General features: G+C 50.8%; 1 protein-coding gene across 1 annotated transcript in view; it reads right to left on the bottom strand.

The window, feature by feature from the left end:
- HM13 (histocompatibility minor 13) overlaps window positions 1–22,077 on the bottom strand; it is a 40,482-nt gene that overhangs the window by 15,656 nt on the left and 2,749 nt on the right. Inside the window, 6 exon segments of the mRNA XM_022592755.3 lie at window positions 2,429–2,486; window positions 3,313–3,438; window positions 3,530–3,708; window positions 5,272–5,360; window positions 11,917–11,999; window positions 17,345–17,443. Of these exon segments, the coding sequence (XP_022448463.2) occupies window positions 2,429–2,486; window positions 3,313–3,438; window positions 3,530–3,708; window positions 5,272–5,360; window positions 11,917–11,999; window positions 17,345–17,443 (634 nt within the window).

Below are 22,077 nucleotides of genomic sequence, written 5' to 3'. Positions count from 1 at the left end.
GCACAGTTTACTTAACTGCTCTGGGTCTTGGTTGTCTCACCTATAAAATGGGTATAACAGCTGAACTGACCCCACAGGGTTGTGGTGAGGATTAGGTGATTTGCACACATTGTTAACTGCTACGTCATGCCTTCTTTACTAACCCAGTCCTGCTTTTGTGTGTGGCCGCCCTCCCAGGGGATGAATCAAGTGTGGTATAAGGCTAAGACAATCAGGACAATCTGGTCCCCAAATTCCTGACTTCCCTGGCAGCTAGGAGTGGTCACGTGACCCAGCTCTGGCCAATGGTACGTAAGCAGAGGTAAGCTGGGGGTTCTGGGCAAGCTTGTGCTTCCCTAATGAATTGTAGAGGCCCTTCCTTGCCTGCTTCTTCCTGCCTTGAATGCACAATCAAGTGATTTACAGCTTTCCTCATTTGATCCTCCCAAACCTGGTACCATTCAATTCTGAGTGGCAGATGTGGAAACCAGGGCCCAGGGAGGTGAAGTCTCTTCCCTCAGGCCACGCAGCCAGCGAATGTCACATCTGGGATTCAAGTCCAGGCCTCCTGACTTCAGCATCTGTCCACTTAACCACTCTGTTAGACTGCCTCTGAGCTCTACTCCTAGCGGTGGAGGGCAACGGACTTTCTCCCCAAGCCAGAAAACCAAATTTCAAGCACCAGAAACCAGAGGTGACTGTCATTTCCCTGCTCAGAGTCTTCCAATGGCTCATCCACTGCCTGCTGGGCAGTGTCCAGGCTCCTTGACGTGCCATCCTTGGCTTCCCCATATCCGGCCTCTTTTCTGCTGCTCCCCTAAACTCAGCCACATTCCCTCCCCGATTCTCTGCTCCCTCCATGCATTTTCCTAATTGTAGCCCTTGGCTGAAGCTGTACTCTCTCTTTCAAATGCCCCTACTGCCCCTGCATGCTTGGTAAACACATATTCATCCTTCGTGACCCAGGACAGCTTTCCTGACACCTTGGCTGGGTTCATCCATCACAGCACGTAGGGCACAGCTGCTCTTCTTTCTGGCTTGCCCAGCATCTGTTCTCTTGCTCTGAAGAACTGCCCTCACCTTACACCCTTGGTTCTGGGAGGCTGCTGATTCAAATACTCTGCCCTCAGGCACTGGAGAGGGCAGTGACCCTGGCCTTTCCACCACTCCCAGCTGGAATGCCTAGCTCACGGGCCAGGCCAGCCTCCATGGGTTCATCCAAGCCAAAGCTGGGAGAAACCTGTTTTCCTCTAGGGTCGCTGAGCTGCGACTGCGGCAGCTAGGAACAACGAGTGGCCACCAACCTCTCTCCAGCTCACAGAGAGGACCTGTGTGCATCAGGGGAGAGTCAGACCGTGAGGAGGACAGTCATTTCTTCACTCTTGGGGCTGACTCCACCCCATCGGCCCGCTGCCCAAGCAGCACTCCTTGTGGAGCTGTGATGTCTTCCTGACAGGATCCCACTGCTTCCTTCCATCATGTCTGACTGATTCCGTTCCTCCTCTTTGGGTCTTGTGATGCCAGGAGGTGATTCTTGATTAGTCTAAGGCTTAAACTCCAAGCTCATCATGCTTTTCCCATCCCCCTTGATGATGAATGACAGAATTGGGCCTGTGACCCAATTCTGGCCAGTGAAGTATGAGAGAGGCTACAGGGGGGATTGGGGGAAAAACATCCCTCTCTGATGAAAGAGAGACATAAAGTTGCCCCTTTCTGCCCCTGAACATGTTGAGAATGGTGGGGTGGAGGGCTGAGGTGACCTTGGCTCTTGGCAACGCCAGTGAGGGTCAGAAACCCAACTCTAGATGCTCTGCCACTGGGCTTGCTGCAGTGTGAAATAACAACATTTCCACTTTTTTTTTTTGCCACGCAGCACGGCATGCAGGATCTTAGTTCCCTGACCAGGGATTGAACCCGCTCCCCCTGCAGTGGAAGGGCGGAGTCTTAACCATTGGACCGCCAAGGAAGTCTCCACGTTCTTTACAGATGCTTGTAGGTGGGCTTTCTAATATTTATAACAATGGATACACTGAAGAACAGAATCAGGGCAGTGTGAGAGGTGTGGGGCAGACAGCACCTGAGATTTATGTGCCAAAGGGATCCAGGGAGAGGACTCCAGGTCTTGGCGTGGGGGATATCCTCCTCTGGAGGCCCCTGCCTGCCCTGCACAGGCTGCGTCAGACACCCCTCTCTGTGCTCACCCCCATTCCAGCTCGTCCCACAGAGCCATGCACTGTGACCAGATGGCCGGAGGCCAGAGCCTGGGAGGAGGATGGCTGTGCAGGAACACAGTGGATGAATCAAAGGGGAGAAGGAAACCAGCCTGGAGACACAGGGGAGCTTGGAGAAGGAAGAGCTAAGGGAGGGTATGGACCAAAACAGGGACCACGAGGGGATGGGCCACCAGGGTGGGGGCAGACGGGCTCCCCATGGTGGGGTGGTCACTTACATTTTATTGGTGCCTCAAAGGACTTGGCCACTGTCACCATCACATTGGTGCCAAATACCTAGGAGGAGGAGAGAGGAGTCTGGAGGGAGGTGAGGGCTGGGTGGGAAGGAATGGCTGTGCTTGGGCTTCTCAATGTGCTGCTGCTTGGGACGGGCGGGAAAGGGGCAGGGAGCCAGGAAGGGCTCCAGAGCAGATGTGAAGTTGAGATGAGGTGGCCGCCGACACTGGCCATGTGGACACTTCACGGGGCTCCTTGTTCTAGGTAGCAACGAGGGGCAATTCCAAGGAGTTGGTAAAGGGCCTCTGATGCCCCCGGCCAGGCATTCTATGTTAGTTCAGGGGTCTGCCCCTCCCAAGAGAGAAAGTCCTCCAGCACCACGTACTTAAGGGGAGAAGAGGCTGCCTGAGGCCACGGAAAGGGTGCCTGAGTCAGGCTTCCCTCGATCCCTCAGCGGGGCCCCTCGGAGTGAGTGTGGCAGGTCTCTTAGCCCAGGGCTGGCACGCAGCCTACGTCCTCACAGTCGGTACCTTGCTCACCAGCGTCCACTCATCTGCTTTAACCACACTTGCCTCAACGTCTGAGCCTCAGCTCACTTGCCGGAGAGACACAGGATAAGCAATACCCCTGCTGGGGCCACCATGAGGAAGAGAGGGCGGCTGGAAGGCCCTGGGCACAGGGTGGGCTCTCAGCAAGTGAGGACTCTGCTCTCTCATCCATTCCACAGCTGAGGGCACTGGGCCCAGAAAGGACGTGCTCTGGGGTCTTACTTCCAGGTCAGGGCAGCTTCCCTCTATCAGACGACCGCTGCTTGGGCCAGAGACAGGGGAGGAGGCGGCGAGGGGGCCCGGTAGCCAGACACCCTTTGCGTCCCTGCCCAACTCACCCAGAAGACATCGTAGATGAAGAGCCCGCCCAGCAGGATGCAGCCGGTGCTGACGTTGTTCAGGTGCAGGAGCTCCACCCCATTAAGGGAGAAGGCCAGGCCGAAGAGGTTGTTGGCAACCCAGTGCTGGGGAAAGATGCAAGTGAGACCAGCTCTCCTGCCCCCAACCTGCCCCTCGGGCGCTCCCCCAACACTGCCCTGGGCCCTGGCTACGCACCTTCCTCAGCAGGTACCAGACACCAACGACGCTGCTCAGGCCCAGGCACACCAGGTCCTTGGTGTCAAACTCATAGTTGATGATCTCTGGGCAGAGAGGCCGGGTAAGTCCACTCCCCGGGGCGGGGCTGCCCCTCCCACCTGTCAGCCCCTGGACGGAGGAGGGCACGGCTGTGGGCTCTGTCAGAGATCCACAGGTTGGGGGTGCTCACTGGAGCCCCCCCACCCAGCCCCTCCAATTTCCTAGAGGAGGGAATGGAGGCCCAGAGAGCACACAGGCCTGACACAGGGTCGGTGGGAGATGGCTCATGGTGTTGGAAGCACGGGCTCTGCGCTTGTAGCTGGGCGGCCTCGGGGGAGGCAGTTCCCTCTCTGAGCTTCAGTTTCCTCATCTGTAAAAAGGGGATCACAGCACCTCCCTGATAGGACTGCTGTGGGGAGCAAGTGAGACGGCCCTTACACAGCGCTCAGCATGGAGCCTGCACACAGTGGGTGCTCAATCAATGCTGACTGCACGGATCCCAAGGCTTTTGCAAGGTCTCAGTTCATTCAGGAATCTTTCTACTGTGCCACCAAAGGAATCAAGAAGCTTGCTGGCAGCGCTGTGTCAACAGCACAGGAGGAGGAAGGTAAGAGAGGGAGGCCTGGAGAAGCAGTAGGCAGGAGGACCCCAGGGTGCTCTGGTGGGGAGCCTGTGGCAGACATCCTGATGTTAGACCCCTTCTCCACCACCTCCAAGTGTCCTACTGAGGAAGCCCAGAGAGGCGGTGGAGCTTGCCCAGGGTCACAGAGCACAGCATTTCCTTTCAGATTCCAGAATGTAGCAGACTGCTGGTTGGCCCCCGTTGTTGTTCGCTCCTTTGTGCTAACAATACCCTGATGATTTCCCCCTGGACACAAGGCCAACTAGCTCTCAGCCACATTTTCTAGCTTCCCTTTAGCTAAATGGGCCCGTGATACAGTTGTCTCTCCTTCCTCCGGGAGGGCCCGTGGAGCAATGGTGCGCTCTTCTGGATCCGCGGGCCCCCGAGTGCGGCAGAGCACAAGACAGGTGAAAAAACTCAACAGTCACTGACTGGGCACAGATGCCTAGAAATGCACAAAGGAATCCTGCTCTCCAGGATCTGCATATAAAATCGCTGCTCTCCAGGGACAAGGCAGAACATGCTAGGGACATTCACAAGTGCGACATTCGCAAGCTCAGGCTTTGACATGAGAGAAATACCTTCCATCTGGCCAAGCCGTTGATAATCCTGTCACAGCAGTAGAACCCACAACCTACCTAACCCACGTGACCCAGGCTTTCCCCAATTCCCTGCAGTTTTCATTTTTTCGAAAGCCACGGAACTCCCCTTTCAAATCGTAGGTGGGGAATAATCACACTAAAACCTGACATGATAAAAACAGCCACGAGAGCCGACTGTTTACTGTTCACGGTGAGCCAGGCAGTGTGCTGAATGCCTTCTACTCATCACTTACTCACAGCCCCAACAACATGCCTATAAGGGAGGTACTAGATTATGATGTTCACTTTACAGATGAAAAAAAACAAAAACAAAAAAACCCCAACCAAACCACTCAAGGCTCAGAGAGGTAACGGTGTGCACCCAGCAGCAGAGCTGGGATGTGATCCCAGAGCCCACCTTTTCCATCACTCGCTGTACCGGGGAGTCCCAGTATTGGAGAGACAAAGGCAGGGGTGGAGGAAGACACCCAAAGCAGGGGAAAGTGGGCAGCACTCACCTTCCTTGTTCTCCCCAGAGCCCTGGGTGAAGAGCAGCTGGTACTGTCGATTTGGGAAGTTGGCTGGAAAAAACTTATTCATGAAGGGGCTGGAAGGAAAGACAAAGCAGGTTGGCAAACAGAGCCCCCATGGGCAACAGTCACTGATGCCCTCCCCAGGCATCTGTTTACAAGCTGTTATCTCCCAACAGCCTCACAGCTGCCCTGAGAGGTAGGTGTTATTGTGCCCATTGTACAGATGTGGAAACAGGCCCTCAGAGGGCAAGTGACTGCCCAGGTCACATAGGAAGTCAATATCTGAGCTGAAACCTGAACGTAGGTCTCTGGACTCCTAGTGCTTCCATACTGCCTCCTAGTTATCACCCAAGAAGCACAAAGCAGAGGCAGACTTTCACACAGAACAGTTTTTAGGAGAGCAATGGATTCCAAAGTCTAGTTTATGTACCATCTGTATCAGAGTCCCTTGTCAAGAATGCATATTCTGGCTCAAGCCTGAGTAGGGCAAGTCCTCATTCTTGAAGGAGACCCACTGAGTCTAGGCAGATGGCAGAGCCGAAATGAGGTGCCAACCAGTAGCCTGGGGTGAGATCTGACTCCTTAGAGGGTGAGCATGCCTGGGCCCCATACTGCTTAGGATGCTGGAAGGCTAGCAGCCGAGAGGGGCTCATTAACCTCAGATGGTCCTAGATAAACCACTTTCTCCTTGCCGGCTCCCCCCGCAGCCAGAGGCAGCTGACCTGGCCTGGTCCAGAGTAAGGCAGAGGATGCGCCAACCATGGCCAGGCCCACAGAGGGAAAGAAGATCTGCAGCCCTCTCTCCTGGGCTGGAGGTAGAGAGGTAGATGGGTGATGAGGCATGAATTTTTTTTTTTAAATAAATTCATTTATTTATTTATTTTTGGCTGCGTTGGGTCTTCGTTGCTGCGCGTGGGCTTTTTCTTTAGTTGCGACAAGTGGGGGCTACTCTTCATTGCGGTGCGTGGGCTTCTCATTGCTGTGGCTTCTCTTGTTGCAGAGCACAGGCTCTAGGCGTGCAGGCTTCAGTAGTTGTGGCACACAGGCTCAGTAGTTGTGGCTCGCGGGCTCTGGAGCGCAGGCTCAGTAGTTGTGGCGCACAGGCTTAGTTGCTCTGCGGCATGTGGGATCTTTCAGGACCAGGGCTCAAACCCATGTCCCCTGCATTGGCAGGTGGACTCTTAACCACTGCGCCACCAGGGAAGTCCCATGAATTCTGCTTTTGACTCTAGGAACGGAAAGATAAACCCCTTGTCCCAATTCCTCAGAAGTCTCTTGTTTATTCCCAAAGCCATTCAGATGTGTTCAATGTGGCAAATCAAAGCTGCAGCATTCCTTTGCATTTTGAGGCTATTAGAGACTTTCCATTAAAATGTCCATCCAGGGCTTCCCTGGTGGCGCAGCGGTTGAGAGTCCGCCTGCCGATGCAGGGGACACGGGTTTGTGCCCCGGTCCAGGAAGATCCCACATGCCGCGGAGCGGCTAGGCCCGTGAGCCATGGCTGCTGAGCCTGCGCGTCCGGAGCCTGTGCTCCGCAACGGGAGAGGCCACAACGGTGAGAGGCCCGCGTACTGCAAAAAAAAAGTCCATCCAATCACTCTTTCAAAGGTAGCCTGTTAAACTATTTTAAAGTTTTTGAAACCCCATAAAAGTCTAGCACACTCCTCTCTCTCTCTAGCAGTTAGCAGACCCAGAGCCAGCCGGAGTTGACTATAAAGTACACTATTCTGGTGACTTGTTTTAACTATTTCCTTTAATTTTCAGTTTCCCAGAACACTTAGCTATGTTGACATGAGGCAATTCCTTCTAGGTGATCCCTTAAATATTATATAAACTATGCCAACACAGATAAAGCATAAACAGTATAATGTGAATTATTGTTACCTGCACCTCTTACTTCAATAATAAGCATGGTGTCAGCTTTGTAATCCAAATAAAAGGAATTAAATATGGGAAAAAAAAGAATGCATATTCCTGGACTCCCTTCCAGACCTATTAAGTCAGATGACCTGATGGACACCCCACTCCATGACCTGTCAGGCCTGGGATTTTTACGAACTCAGCCGGACTTGATCAGCTAGATGAATCACAGCCCCTTGGGTGGGAGCAACCTCACATTCACTCCTTCCGTGAGGCCTCTGTTGCTCACGATGGGCTTGGCCTTGTCTCTGGAAGCATTCTCTCTGATTACTCAGCATGGTCCACTTCCTGGCCAGGCAGGGAGCAGAGACTTTCTTTTCTGGATCACCTTCAGAGAAGGAACAGAAAACCAGGGGCTTCTGCTCAGCCTGGTGCAGCAGCATCGTGGAGTGGACACAAGCTTGGGGGGCCCAGCCCCGACACGTGCTCTGCCATGTGAGGCCCTGGGCGAGCCACTTTAGTGGCTCAGTCTCCTTGGTTATATGTGGGGATAATACCACCTGACTCAAAGGGTTGCTGTGAAGGTAGGGGAGAAGGTGGGGAGAAGTTTAGCCCAGCACTGGATCCTCAACAGGGGTCACAAGAACTGTGAGTGTCCATCATCGCTGGCACTTGTCCAGAGCCTGAGCTCGAAAGCAGTTGGCAACACCAGATCAGACCGACAACGACTGATGGGGTAGGCAAATCCAGAATGGTGCTCCCAGCTGTAGGAAAATGGACCCAGGCCGAGTGGTACCGAGGGCACAGTGGTAAAGGCAGGGAAAAGGGAGCTGTCCAAGACCCTGGGGCTTGGAGGAAGAAAATATGGATTAAGAACCATCTCTGGGCCTCAGTTTCCCCACTTGTCCAACAGCCAATCCCTCCCAGTCTGCAGGGCTGTGGCGTGAATGATGAGAGGGCTTCGTGATTATGTGGAGACATGGTCAACACAAGGATGCAATTGGGAGTGGGTTTCTACAAATGGGCTCTGAGCAGGTGGGAGGCAGCAGCTGGGATGGATGAGGCTGGAAGCTACTTTCAGCTCAGTTTGCTGAATCACTTTTAGGGAGTTTGAAGCCAGAGGGTGTGTGCTGAGGCAGAGAGAAGGCCTGAGGCGCTAAGCCCTTCACTCCAGCCTGGCATCTGCCTTAGGAGCTCAACCAGCAGAATGCAGTGGTTAAGAGTATGGACTCTGGAGCCAGGCTTCCTGGGTTCAACGTCTGGCCCTGCCACTGAGCTGTGTGACCTTGGCAAAGTTACTTAACTGCTCTGTGCAACTGTTTCCTCATTTGGAACACTATAACAATATCTTTCTCATAGGGATACTAAGAGGATTATACGAATGCTTGGCACCCTGTAAGCTTAACTGCAGCTTCAACTCCAAGTAGGAAGTCTCTAGACTGATGTCGTTGTTATCTCGAGAAAAGAGGGGCTGCTGGGTAACACATGGTAAGAGTCAAGCAACCTGGCCGGTGTGAGCCTGCCTTGAGGGCAGGAGTCCCGACTTATCGCCTTCACTACACTCATGCCAGGCTTAGGGCCTGGGAGGCAGCTAGTAAATGCGGAACACCTCTGAATGCGGGCTTTTGTAGCAGGCAGAGACTCCTTCCGGCCCTCGATGGCTCATGCCAAGCCTAAAGGCCACTGCTTCCTGCTGGGAAATCACATCCTGGTGCCCTTCTCCCCTGGGGGTGAAGACAAGGGTCAGTGAAACAGGTGATGTGGCCTCGCCCCCGTGGGGGGGCAGATTATGGTCTTATGAACCTTTTCGTCTAAAGGTCATCTGGGTGGGATATGAACTCAAGAGGTGATAAAAATAAGCTGTGGTTCCCTTGGCAGGAAGGATATTGGCATGGGCTTGAGTCTTGGTGACCGTACAAGGTGAAGGCAGGCTGTGAGCCCTTGCCTTCCTCCAAAACCTCAAGCTGTGCTACCTTTGCAGGGAGGCTTGAGGGGGCCGGGGGAAGTGGAAGGAATCCCATGAGCGTCTCTGCCTGGGCTACGCAGCTCCGGGCTCAGCTTCTACAGCCTCTCAGCAGGCCTCTCCTCTGCCAGTCCTCGGGAGACCACAGGCCCACCAGAGAGGGTGCCCAGGCCCCTGTCTTTAAGTTGCCTCTCCCCTTCACTTTTGCCAGACCGGAAAGAATACCTGGCCGTGGAGTTAGACAGGCCTGGGCTCAAAACTTCACTCTGCTCCTAGCAGCTACGAAGCTCTCTGAGCCTCAGTTTTCCTGTCTTGAATCTTCAGACCTTGTTCGGATCCTGAGGCAGGTCTGACTGAGTTTGTGGATACATATAAACAATTCATCAAAATTCTAACAACACTGTAGACTTCTTTGAGAAAATATTTAAGAAAATTCAATTTGATTGAAGAAAAGTCAATTTAATTCTTAGATCAACTACCTAAATAGCATGATTAAACTATGCCCTTCCCCTTTTCTACTAAAATTATTTTCATCTGATTCAGTTCTTTTCCATGTACATTTTACAGTAATGAGTGCTTTCATCCCAGCTTTTAGCCCGTATCAATTTTTTTCAGAGGATAGCTCGGACCCTGAATGGTGAGTACCCTTTATGCCCATGGCCACCCATTATTTTCATAAGGTCTAATCTTCCCAGGTCAAACTGTGTGCTCTAAATCTTATCAAGAAAATGATTCTTCTGTTAATTTTTAGTCACTAACAAATCTTACCATGGGCAGTTTTAGTTGCTTTGGTTCTATTTTCTTTGATAATTTCTAACAGTAAAAATTATGAATTGGTTAAAAGACAGACAACTGTTTCTTGACTAATCCACGGGAAATTTGGGACATTGTTCCTCAGTTACTATTCTAAAAGGGAAAAAAAGGTCTCTGGTGTCAAAATGACACAGGCTCAAAATACACTGCTCGTATTGATTGTAGGATTGTTGAGATAAAGTGAAATAATCAATTCCTCAGCACATGGCCGAACAAAATATACTGGGTTCTTGCACTCTGAGGTGGTGGCTGGGCTGTGGGGAGGACTGGGCTCTTAAGGCTCTTGTAGATGCTCGGGGGTAGGGGGAGATGGGCTAGAATTGAGGGGGGGGATCCAAACCAGCATGGGAAGTGACTGCTCCCACACCGGTCCACCAGGAAAGGACAGGTCTGTCCTTTGAGGAAGGGTGACTGGGTCTGCCACTATCTTGCTGGGTCCTGGTCAGTCAGGCTCTCTGGGTTTCCACCCTAAAAGGATGGCGGGCCTGGCGGGAGGGGGGGCGCTAGAACAAGGCCTTGTGGGTGAAGGTAGGTGTAGTTGGAGACAACACTGAACTCAGTCCCAGCTGTGTGAATTCGGGCCAGCCGCTCACTCTCGGTGCGCTTGGCACTTGCTCTGGGCAGGTCACAGACGTGCTCACTTGATCCTTCCCACGCCCCTACGAGGAGGTACTCGCAGCATCTCCATTTTATAGGTGAAGAAACTGATGCTAGGAAAGCTTGAGTAACTTGCACAAATAACAGAGCCTTGGTTCCAGGGCCATGTGCCTTTTGAGCCTATGCTCCTGACTTCCAGGGTCCTGCTTAGAGGAACGAGGCTAAACTCCCCCTGGCTCTGCACGCTTCCGCGAGGATCCTGCTCTTTCTCTCTGTTTTGGGAGATCCCGCCTGCACTGTCAATGTGCACAGGCCTTCCAGCTCCTGGCCTGGCATCTCCCTCCTACACCCTCTTCCGGGTTTCCTACCCTTCGGAGTTGAGTCCAAGTTGTGTTCCTGCCTTCTGGAAACTTTTCCTGGTCTGCTGACCACCTCTGTGGTTCTCAGCCCGAGGCTGTACCTCCTCAAGAGACCAGATGGAAATAGACTGGGATGCTTTTGTAGTCACAGTGAGGGGGTGTGCTGGGGGCACAACTCCCATTTGGAAAGCAGCCCCACCCGAGGACCAGTGGCTTAGACCCTTCATCCCCACTGAACTGACACAACATGTGGCAGTCTGAGCAGGGTGGCAGTGAAAAGAGGATGGGCTCTGGGGCCACAGAAACTTAGGTTTGAATCTTGGCTCTGCTGCTTATCAGCTGTGTTGTCCTAGCAAATTTCTTAACCTCTCTGAGCTTCAGTTTCTGAATGTAACAGATAATAATAATAATAATAACAACGGCTAACATTTATTGAACACACTGAGTGCCAGATACTGTGCTAAAAGCTTTCCACATGACCCATAAGGAAGGTACTATCAGTTTTCTTCACGTTCAGGTGAGGAAATTGAGCCCAGAGAGATTAAGTAAACTGCCCAAAGTCACAGGGCTATTAAGTGGCAGAGTCTGGATTCAAAGTCAGATAGTGAAATTCCAGAGCCTGTGCTCCTAACGTCTCTCGATACTGCCTCGCTCTCTTATGAGCTGAGACCACGTGTGAGAGGCCAGCTTAGTGCGTGTGCAGCAACTATGACACCTCGCCGGTGGCGATGGCATCACTCTTCTCAGTACTGTGACAACTACCATGACATTACTGTTCACAAATAACTTTCCCAACAACCGTGGTGGGAAATACCCACTGGATATTCTTACCATTCCTTGTAAAGAAACTGTGGCCCAGAGAGGTTAGGGTTCTTGTTCTAGGTCACCCACGGTATAACACAGGGGAAAGATTCCCTTGGATTTTACAGCCAGGATTCAAACCTGGCTCTGAATGACGCCAAAGGTCATGTTCTCATCCGAGACCCTGTACTTGCTCTTGAGAAAGCTGCTTCAAATGTCGCAGAGATGCCTTCTGACCTGATGGTGTGGGACAGGGCCAGGATTCCCAGCACGAAGAAATACATGGACAGCAAGAGGTTGATGTACTCCTGGGAGAATATCTGAGGCAGAAATACAAAGAGAAACAGGAAGTCAGGGTTGCCAGTGGCTATGAGGAAACCAGAGTCCACGCTTCTCTTCTGGAGTTGGGGAACAGTGTCAGAAAGACTCTCAAATGGTACTGGGGGGCCTTCTAGTTTCTATGGCAACAGGAAAAAGGGAAGGAACTTCAAGCCCTCAGATGCACCTCCCAAAGGAGTCTGTAGGTTTGCGCTTGGTGGCTCCATTATTTGCAGACAGGCAATATTGTGTGTGTGTCGAGGGTCCTGCATGGGGGAGGGGAGTCTGAAGTTCAGAGTCCCAAGAGAGCCGTCTGAACCTCAGAATGCACTCTTCCAAGCTTCCTTCTCTCAGCTCAAAAATCTAGGGAGCCCCCTACAGCGGCCACACAGTTGAGTCATCTGCACCCTGTTCCATTCTCCATGCTCTTCTGGACGACCCCTCCCCCAGTGGTTCTGAAGCTCTGATGGCAGGCCCTCACAGCTGCTTCTTGGTCCTGTTATTGTTAGGTGAACCCAAGGAATGTTGTCTCTCACAGGGCTAAAGCCAGTGGTCACATGTTGTTAATTCTGGACTTCAGGCAGGCTGTGCCATATGGCTCCATGGTTGCTGCACTGTCTTCTTTTTCATAAATTTATTTTTATTTATTTTTGGCTGTGTTGGGTCTTTGTTGCTGCATGTGGGCTTTCTCTAGTTGCGGCGAGTGGTGGCTACTCTTCATTGCGTTGTGGCGCGCGGGCTTCTCACTGCGGTGGCTTCTCTTGTTGCGGAGCACGGGCTCTAGGCACGTGGGCTTCAGTAGTTGTGGCACACGGGCTCAGCAGTTGTGGCTCACGGGCTCTAGACCGCAGGCTCAGTAGTTGTGGCGCATGGGCTTAGTTGCTCCACGGCATGTGGGATCTTCCTGGACCAGGGCTCAAACCTGTGTCCCCTACATTGGCAGGCAGATTCTTAACCACTGCGCCACCAGGGAAGCCCTGCATCGTCTTCTAATTTGTTACCGTGAGGCTTTCTAACTGGGAGGGAATAATGTGCTGTGGTGTGGGGTCTGGGGCCACTGGCCACTCTCAAGTAGGGACCTGTTTAAACCTCTGTCTGAGCCCCTCGATCCGCTGCTTAATGCCTCTCAGCAGCTTCCCTCTGCTCCCACGAGCTCAAGGCCCACATCCTCCCCCTGCCCTCTCATGCTCTCGTGATGACCACCACAGGCCTCCTCAGCCGCTCCTTCTCGTTCTCCGTGCTGCGGCCACACTGGCCTTGTTGTGCCACATCCCCACCCGCGGGTAGCCCATGTACATGCCTCTCTGCTGCCCAGGACGCTCTCCTCTCCTCACCCAGGTTTCCAAGCAGTTTTCCTTGACGTGACCTCCGTTAATTCAGCTCACGTTTACCAACTGTCTGCTACGCTGTGCTCAGCACTGGAATAGGCAGAAAAGTCCCTGCTCTCATGGAGTTCATGCGCCAGTGAGGGAGAATCTCACGAGATGAACATGCAATACACTGTCCGGTGGAGATGGGCGCTGAGAAGAAAAGCAAAGCAGGGCAAGGAGGCCGGGGGTGGGGGTGGGGCATCACACAGGTGGCCTGGGAAAGGCTCCACTGACTTCATTTAGGAGTAGAGCCCTTAACGAAGTAAGGGAGCGGCTGTGAGGATACCTGGGGGAAGAGCCTTTGAGGTGGAGGGAAGGGTGAGTGCAAAGGTCCTGAAGTGGGCATGCGTTCACGTGTGCAGGGGACGGTGAGGGCTTGTGGCCAGGAGCCAAGGTAGGAAGGAGAGTGTCAGGAGACGAGGCTGGGAAGGTAGGAGGGAGATGGACCGTGAAAAAGGCTTTAGCTTCATCTGGGTAAGACAGGCCAGTACTGCAGGGCTGAGGGCAAGGCTGTGATCTGATCTGACAGCCTGAGAGGATCCCTCTGCTGCTGTGTGGAAGGCAGACTCCAAAGGGCAAAAGTCAAGGCCGACAGCCCAGCAAGCGAGCTGCATCCAGGAGGATGGTGCCCTGGGCTGGGGGGCAGGAGGGATGTGATGAGCCGGGGTTGGATCCCCGATCAGCTCTGGACTAGCGAAGTGGGTTGTGCCCAGGGCTGCGTGCTGAGAGGAGGGAGGAACCCTCCTAGTTCGGCCGAGCAGTGAGGTGGGTGAAGTGCTGCTGTCTGAGACAGGGGCACGGGCAGGAGCAGATTCTTCCGTGCTCTTCTGGTGCTACAGACCCCGCCTTCACACCACTTTCTAGGACTGTCACTTCGCATTTATCTGTGTGACTGCTTGACCGGTGTCTGTCTCCACCACTTAACAAGAAGCTCCTTGAGGGCAGGGGTGGGCCAGCTGTTTTCCTCACTGCAGTGTCCCCAGCACCCAGCACAGGATCTGGTGTGTGTTTGTAGAATGACCAAATGGACGAGCACATCAGTGGCTACAGTGTGAATGCTCCTACCCACACAGGCGTGTGGGCTGTATTTACCCGTGAAGACATGGTGTCCTCTCACACAGTGTTCTTTCAACGTGGGTCCTGGGGAGAAATTTCTCTCTGGCCACACCTTTGAGCTTCTGGTCGGCTTGACTGTGTGGACTATGAATTGTGCACCAAGTCTCACTTTCTTTGTGCTTTGGCTGCTAGAAAATCAGAGTCACGCCTGTGTCAGAGGCACTTCTGACAAGAGTACAAGTCTTTAGACTTTAGAGCATGGGGTCTGGGTATGGTCCTCACCCACAGCTTCACTGTCTTTTCCTATTTTTTCTCCTTTACCCCAGTTTCTTCCTTTATTATTTTTCTTATGCTGTTGGATATAATTTTTATAAGTTGCCTCAAAGCAATCAGGTTTAAATGAGGTGGGATAAGGTAAATTTTATGATTTTGAGAAATGTAACCAACTCCAGTGCCCCAACCAGGAAAGGAGAAGGAAAGGGGCAGAGTGAGAGCCACTGTTAAGCAAACCACAACCAGCAGTCAGTCTGGAGTTTGGAAGGGATCTGGTGGCCGTGCTATCCAGGCAGCTGCCTTTCAGACATCTCAACAAGGACACTCTGGTGACTTGGGAGGAGGTATGCTGTGTCCTCTGGCACAAGGCAGGCTGGGGCTTACCTGCTTGGAGAGGAGGACAGGCTGAGCAACAGGCGTCCGGAGCCTTAAATAAAAATGTTCACGCCCTCTGCTGCCAGAAAGTCCTTTCTGGGGAATCTATAGCCTCAGGAGAGAATCCTAAATACTAAAAATGTTAGATGGTCCTGAGGCAAAGGCCTGGGTGTATATTCCTAGCGCTTAGCACAGCAGAGACTCGAGAAATATCTGCCAAAAGCCAAGTCGGAGGCAATGAGCTAGATGTGTACAGAGCCACAGAGAGATCTCAGGAGCACAGGGGAGAGGAGAAGGAACACAGTTCTACTTACGGAAACCAGACTCTCACTAAATACACACAGATACATTAACACCATATATTTTATAAAAAGACACACATCCAAGGACACAAATCAAATGCATTAGGGCAGGTGCCTCTGGTGAAGGGAAATGAAGGTGGCAAATGGAGATGGGCATCAGGGTGAAGGTGGTGAAGGAAACAAGGAGGGGCCCTGGCGTGGGCCGATGCCAGTGTGCTGTGAACCAAAGCATATGATAAATTCACCTCTTCTCCCGAGGTCCAGGGAAAAAAAAAATCAGTGAATACCTAACGTTATTTGATGCACTCTTACTTATAAGAGTAAAAATCAGAACGATATTTTCTGTTTAAAGAGAGGGGGATGCTATAAGTCAGTCGTGGTGTATCTGCTTGTGGGGATATCCTGAAATCATTAAGAGGAGCAGTTCTGATCCAATAATGAGGGAGTGATGGAACAGGAAGCAGGCGTTAAAAATTATGTTTCTGACTCACTCACAGACTGGTAAAAATAAAGGATTTTGAGGCAAGTCAGTATAGGTGGGAGTACAGTGAAGCCAGCACACTTGTAACTGTTGGTGGAAATGTAAATTGGTACAATCGGAGGGATTTGGCACCAACTATTCCGGATGCTGTTTGATCTGGTAATGCTACTGCAGATATACTTGCCAGATACTTACATGAGGAGGCTCATGGCGGCAGTGCTGGGACATCCCACCACTGAATGCCCCTCAGGGACACATCCACGAAACACAACCACAAGCAGCTGTTACAAGAACTGAGGTAGCTCTGACTGTGCTGATATAAGAACCATGTGTTCGATACATATATTTGTTTTAAAATTGTTACATAAATGTAGATCTATGCATAATAGAATGAGTCACAAGAAACTACGTTGGGGAGAGGATTATGGCTCATTTGCACCTTCCCTTAGATTGAAAAAAATTTTCTTAAACTATGTTTATGTATTTTTAAAATGTGAATTAAAAGTTATCCTTGAGGAGGGATTTCCCTGGTGGTCCAGTGGTTAGGACTCTGAGCTTCCACTGCAAGGGGCATGGGTTCGATCCCTGGTCGGGGAACTCAGATCCCATGTGCCGAGCAGCGTGGCCCGGGGCGGGGTGGGGGAAAAGTTATCCTTGAGGAATTTTCAATGACCAGGAAAAAAGTGCTTGTAATGTATTATTTAAAAAAAAATAGTTATAAAATGATTATCATTAGGTTAAAAATACGAATATGAAAAGCCTGAAAGGAGATATGCCAAAACATTAATAGTGATTACCTCTGTGTATTTTTCCCTCTCTTTAAGTTTTCTGCATATATTACTTTTATAATCAGAAAACAGTACATGTTATATTAAAAAAAAAAGTTTGAGAGTTTGCAGTAACATGAGAAAATGCTCACGATGTAATTAATGTGAAGTGAGAAAAGCAGCTACAGGACTGTATACAGCACATGTTCACAGCTACGGAGGAACCATGCACAGGGAAAAGCAGAGGAAGGACACACCTCCAAAGGGACTCTGTGACTGTCTCTGGCAGGGGGGTTTTGGATGGCTGCTGTTTTCCCCTTTTTACTTTTCTGTGTTTTCCAGGTTTTCAACACTGAGCCTGTGTAACTTTTATTGGGAAAATAAACCTCGATAAATTAAAAAAAAAAAAAAGCAATTAGTATGGTAGAGGTATGTCCGAGACATAGCTATACCCCACCCCAATATGAAGAGTACAATGAAACCAAACCGGTATCAGGAAAACAAAACAGAAAGCTCCTCGAAGAAGGGAAATAAAGACTGGTGGGAAGGGGCCCCTGATATCACAGTGGGGTCTCTGGGTAGTGGGCCTAAGGGTAAATTGTTATTTTTCCTGCTCTTTATTTTCTATAAATGAACATGCATGTCTCCTGTGATGGGAAAAATAAAACAAAATCAAATAAAGTTATTCAAACCGAATGCTACAACAGGTGACAAAGGACTTACTTTGAAAAAGAGGTAGAGCCCCAAGAGCGTGCAGCTGGCGATGATGGGGAACCGGGCAGCGTCCCGGCTGGTGATGGTCTCGGGCATGTCCGAGGCATTCTAGACGAGAGAAGAAAGGCCCTGCTGAGTGCTGGGAGTGCTTCTGGCCTCTGAGGGTTGGATGCTGGCAGGAATTTGGTGCCCCAACAGCTCGTTCATCTCCTTCTCCTTCTGCCATCACTGAGTTGCCTCAGGGGTCCCCACGTTCTCCTGACTCAGGGCTTGGCAAGTGCTGTTCCCTCTGCCCGGGCTGCGGACCACCCAACCTGGGGCAGGACGCTCTGATCCCATCGTCTTGCTATTGAGGAGACCTGCACTCCAACAGGGACAGTTCCTGGGAGGACCCAGGGCACGTGCGGCAGAGGCAATGGGTACATAATAACTGAAAGAGAAAACCCTGGACACTGGTGACAAGACAGCAGTTCTGGGCCTCGCGAGGACTACCTCCAGTTTTCTTATGGTTTAGCTGAGATGTAAATATGATCAGTCTTTTATCCAGTAGGCAGTGAATATTATTAGTGGAAATAAACCAACAACACACAAAACTTAACAATGGCTAAAACCGAGTATGGGAAGACACCAACTGCAAGGAGAAGCAAATCTGGACAAAACTCAAACTCAAGAAGTGTGACTGCGAAAACTGAATCTGGTCAGAGTAAAAGCCACCTTTAAATTCACAATGGCAGATGCAATAGTTGGCAAGAATGTGATCTAGGTAAAGAGCTGACGGAGGATAAATATTTACATGAAAAACAACTGAAGGCAATCAAAATCATTTCAGTATTATCAAAATGGAAAAAAATTGGAAACAGAGTAACAGTGCAACATAGAAAATTAAGTCAGCTCCATAGAATTCATGACAGAAGACTTTCGAATGAAAATCCATCATAGTAGTATAATTCTGGTTTAAATTTATATTAAAAATGTTTTTTAGTCAAGTGGGGAGGCCCTTAACCAAACCCCAACATATGCATGGCTGAGGCGGCCCAGGCACAGGGCTGAAGGGAGACCCGCCCTTGTGGAGGGACCAGGTAGCTCTGTGTGAGTCACTCTCTGGCAGCTTTGCTGGGAGTGGGGTGGCGGTGGGTGAGCAACAGTGACATGGAGAGGCAGGGTCATCTTCCTTCCCTCTTCTCTCCCAGCCCTTGGTTTCTGCTTTTGGCAGCACTGTGCTGTGGGGTCTGGGCAAATTCATCGCCCTCTCTGTGTACCTCCATAAAATCATTATATTTCCTGTGTAGCAGCAGGGTGGGCACAAAAATAAATGAGCTCCTGACCATAAAGAGTTCACAGGCAGGTAGGCCAAGACCTTGACATGTAAACAGAATATCACCGCATACTGTGACATGTGACAGAACAGAGACACGCATACTGCGGTGGTACGTGGCATGAGTGCCCAGTGGTGGAGGGAGGTCTCTGATGTCAGCAGGCCCAGCTGCACTCCCAGCTCTGCTTCTTTCCAGGTTTGGGACCTTGGGGAAGTTAACTTCCTTCTCAGAGCCTCAATTTCCTCAGCTGTAAAATGGGGTGCCAGGATTTGATGATTTTTTTTCCCCCCACAGCACTGGAAGTACTTGTGTTGTGCCTTGAGCTTCCCATAAGTTGTATAAACTATTTGTATTATTCTTATGTAGAAGGGAATCATGAGAAAGCAGACAGGACACTACTTTCACAAGGAAGCAGGGGAGTGTCAGAGATGGTTAGAGCAGATATCACTTAAGCAAGGCCTTGAAGGCCAACCACAGGGTCTGGTATGTAGTCGAAGCCAGATAAACGCTGACTAAGTTGAGGAGTTTGCTTTGTGTACGAGGAAGGGAAGCGCTTACCAGGCAGAGGGACCTGTAGATGCAGGCAGGGCACATGGTATGAAAACATTCACGGACCCTGGCTTCACCTACAAACCAGTGTTACCGCTCATTTCCACAGTCATTTCAATTCAGCCCAGGATCCTGGGCGGGAAGAGGCTTAATATTATTCGATGACAAACCAGGCTGGACAGATGCTCCATCACACAAGGAATCTGGTCTCCTCTGTGGGTGACTATTGGAAATATCCCACGTGCAATGTTGAGTCAGAACAGGAGACTTGAAATCTGACCAATGATGACAGTGACACGGATAACCCTTACTGAGAGCTTTCTAGGCGCCAAGCATTGTTCTAGGTGCTTTACATGATTTCATCCTCACAGTAACCCCAGGAAGCAGGTACTTTTAATAGCTCCACTTTACAGATGAAGAGACTGAGGCTCAGAGAGGTGACATAACTTGCTTTAAGGTCACACAGCTGACGAGTGGCAGAGCCAGTATTCACACTGAGGCAGTCTGGTTCCAGAGCCCAAACTCTTGGCTATTACCCGCTAGACGTCCTCTACCTTTTCTATCTGGAAATTTCTGCTGGAAAGTTGTGACAAGATGCTCAGGGAGCCTGCGACCTTTCTGAGGAACAGAATCCTGAAGGCAACAGAATCTTTGTAGTTGGAAAAATACAAAAAGTTGTCAGGATTCTCCACTGATTCAATTTGGATTTTTAAACTAGACGTTCTTATGCAAATGCAATGGCTCCTGAAATGCAAAACATACTTGGGGGCGGTGGCGGGGGTGGGGGGGGGGTTGGGAACTGACACAAAGAGCAGAAATAAATTCAGCTTCCAGTGACATTCCGCATGCTCAGTTATCAGGGCGGAAGCAAAAGCAGGGAGGGAAGATGGCTCACTCAAGTCTTTGGCTCAGCTGGAGCTCTGGGAGTTCTGCTTCCAGGCCATGCCCTAGAAAGGATCTGGAATTCGTGGGCCATTCTGTTACCCCAGGGTCTCCTCTCCTCACTGCCACGTGCACTCACTCACCTGAGCATCTCCTGAACTACCCCCCACCCCAGCCCTTTGCCCCTACTGCAGTCTCCACTAGCACCACCTCACCAGCCCCTTTCCTGCCTGTCACCTCCCCTATCAGGAGCTCTTTCTGAAGGACCTGATCACATCCCACAACAGCTCAGAAACCTCTGGAGAATGGACTACCAAGCAGCCATCAAACAAGAACTGAGGTCACTGCGGGTGGGAGTATAAACTGGTACAACCTCTATGGTGGATAATGTGATAAAATCCGTCTAAATCAAACATGCACAGAGCCTTTGACCCCGCAAATCGATTTTAAGGAATTTATCCTACAAATACACAGAAAAGTGTAAAGTAACAAATGTATAAGGAGATTAATTTCAGCATGGTTTGCGATAGCAGAAGATTGACACACCTAACTGACCAGTGGAGGACTCCAAATTAGGGGCCCTCACACTTGGGCTCGCATCAGAATCGCCAGGAGGGCTTGTGAACAGATCTGCGTTTCTAACAAGTTCCCAGGTGATAACTGAGGCTGCTGGTCCTGGGATTACATTTTGAGAATCATGGCTGGGGGGTACAGGTGGACACCACACAGCTGTTAAAGAACGCAACCATGCCATGGGTACTGACATATTAGATCTCCAACATGTAAGTGGTGAAAACAGCAAGGTGTAAAAAAGAGTTTATCTATAACAAAATGTAACAGTTATGTAGCAAAAAATGGGGGGAAGCATATGCTTATTTATTTGTAAAGGCACAGAGGCTCTGGATGGATAGCCAAGAAACATGTAACAGGGGCTGCCTCGGGGGAGGGAAACTGGGAAGCTGGGGTGGGAGGGAGATTTCACTTTGTCCCCCTGTACCTTTGGAATTCTACACCTTGGGCGTGCGTGACCTACCCTCCCCGCCATAAAACGAGGTACATCTATATGTACTGACATAAGAAAACTACCAAGACATACTGTTAAGGAAAAAAAAAAGAATCGAGTTTCAGGGCAATTATGTACCACAAAATCCCACTTTTATAAAAATAAATTTACATATGTATATACACACAGGCACATACTTGTTTGTATATATACAGAAAAAGGTCTGGAAGATGGCACACCAAACAGCTAACTGGGTTACTTCCACAGAAGTGGTACTGGGGGGGGGCTTTTCCTTTATACTTCTGCGTTGCTTGAATTTTTACAAATGCAAACATGTAGTAACTACGAAGATTAACTGGTGCGTTGCCCTCAGGATTCTGTACCTCAGAATGGCCGCAGGATCCCAGAGCATCTTCCTGTTACATCACCCGAGTACCTGTACTGGGCTCACATCAAACTGCTCACTGCCTCCTGGAAAACACCTGTGGGCCCACGCCTCCCTCTCCTCCTGTCCTGCCTGCTGAGCTATCCACCCTGCCAAAGATCACTGCTGCCACCTCTAGCAGTCGGCTGGTCACACAGCTGTTTCTCCTTGGTGACTGCGCTCTGTGAGGGGAGGGCTTGGCCTTCTTTGTCTTGGCACCCCTGGTATCCAGCCCAGAGCAGGAACCCAGTCCAGCTGGCTGAGGGGCTCCTCTGAGTTACAGGCCAAAGGCCTTTGAAGCAATGATGAGTAGTTGTTGCTGGGATTTGCTCCCTTCTGGGAACAGAGGTCTCTGACAGGAATGGGCACTGCTCTCAGATGGCTCTGCCCATGGCTACTTCTTCCCAACACACTCCCGGACTTCTCCTCCCATGATTTCACAACTCGCCCTGCCTGTCATGGACAACTTGCCCCCAGGGAGAATTCTGTCCTCACATGTCCTCTCAGCTGGCTGTGGGGGGTCTAACACTAGTGGGAAATCAAAACTCCTGGGCCCCCAAGCTAACTT

This window comes from Delphinapterus leucas, chromosome 15 (genome assembly GCF_059928025.1).
Source record: "Delphinapterus leucas isolate spDelLeu-1000000601 "Yukka" chromosome 15, BTC_Dleu_Yukka2, whole genome shotgun sequence".
In the NCBI taxonomy this organism is placed as follows: Eukaryota; Metazoa; Chordata; class Mammalia; order Artiodactyla; family Monodontidae; genus Delphinapterus; species Delphinapterus leucas.
This window is presented reverse-complemented; position numbering and strand designations above follow the sequence as displayed.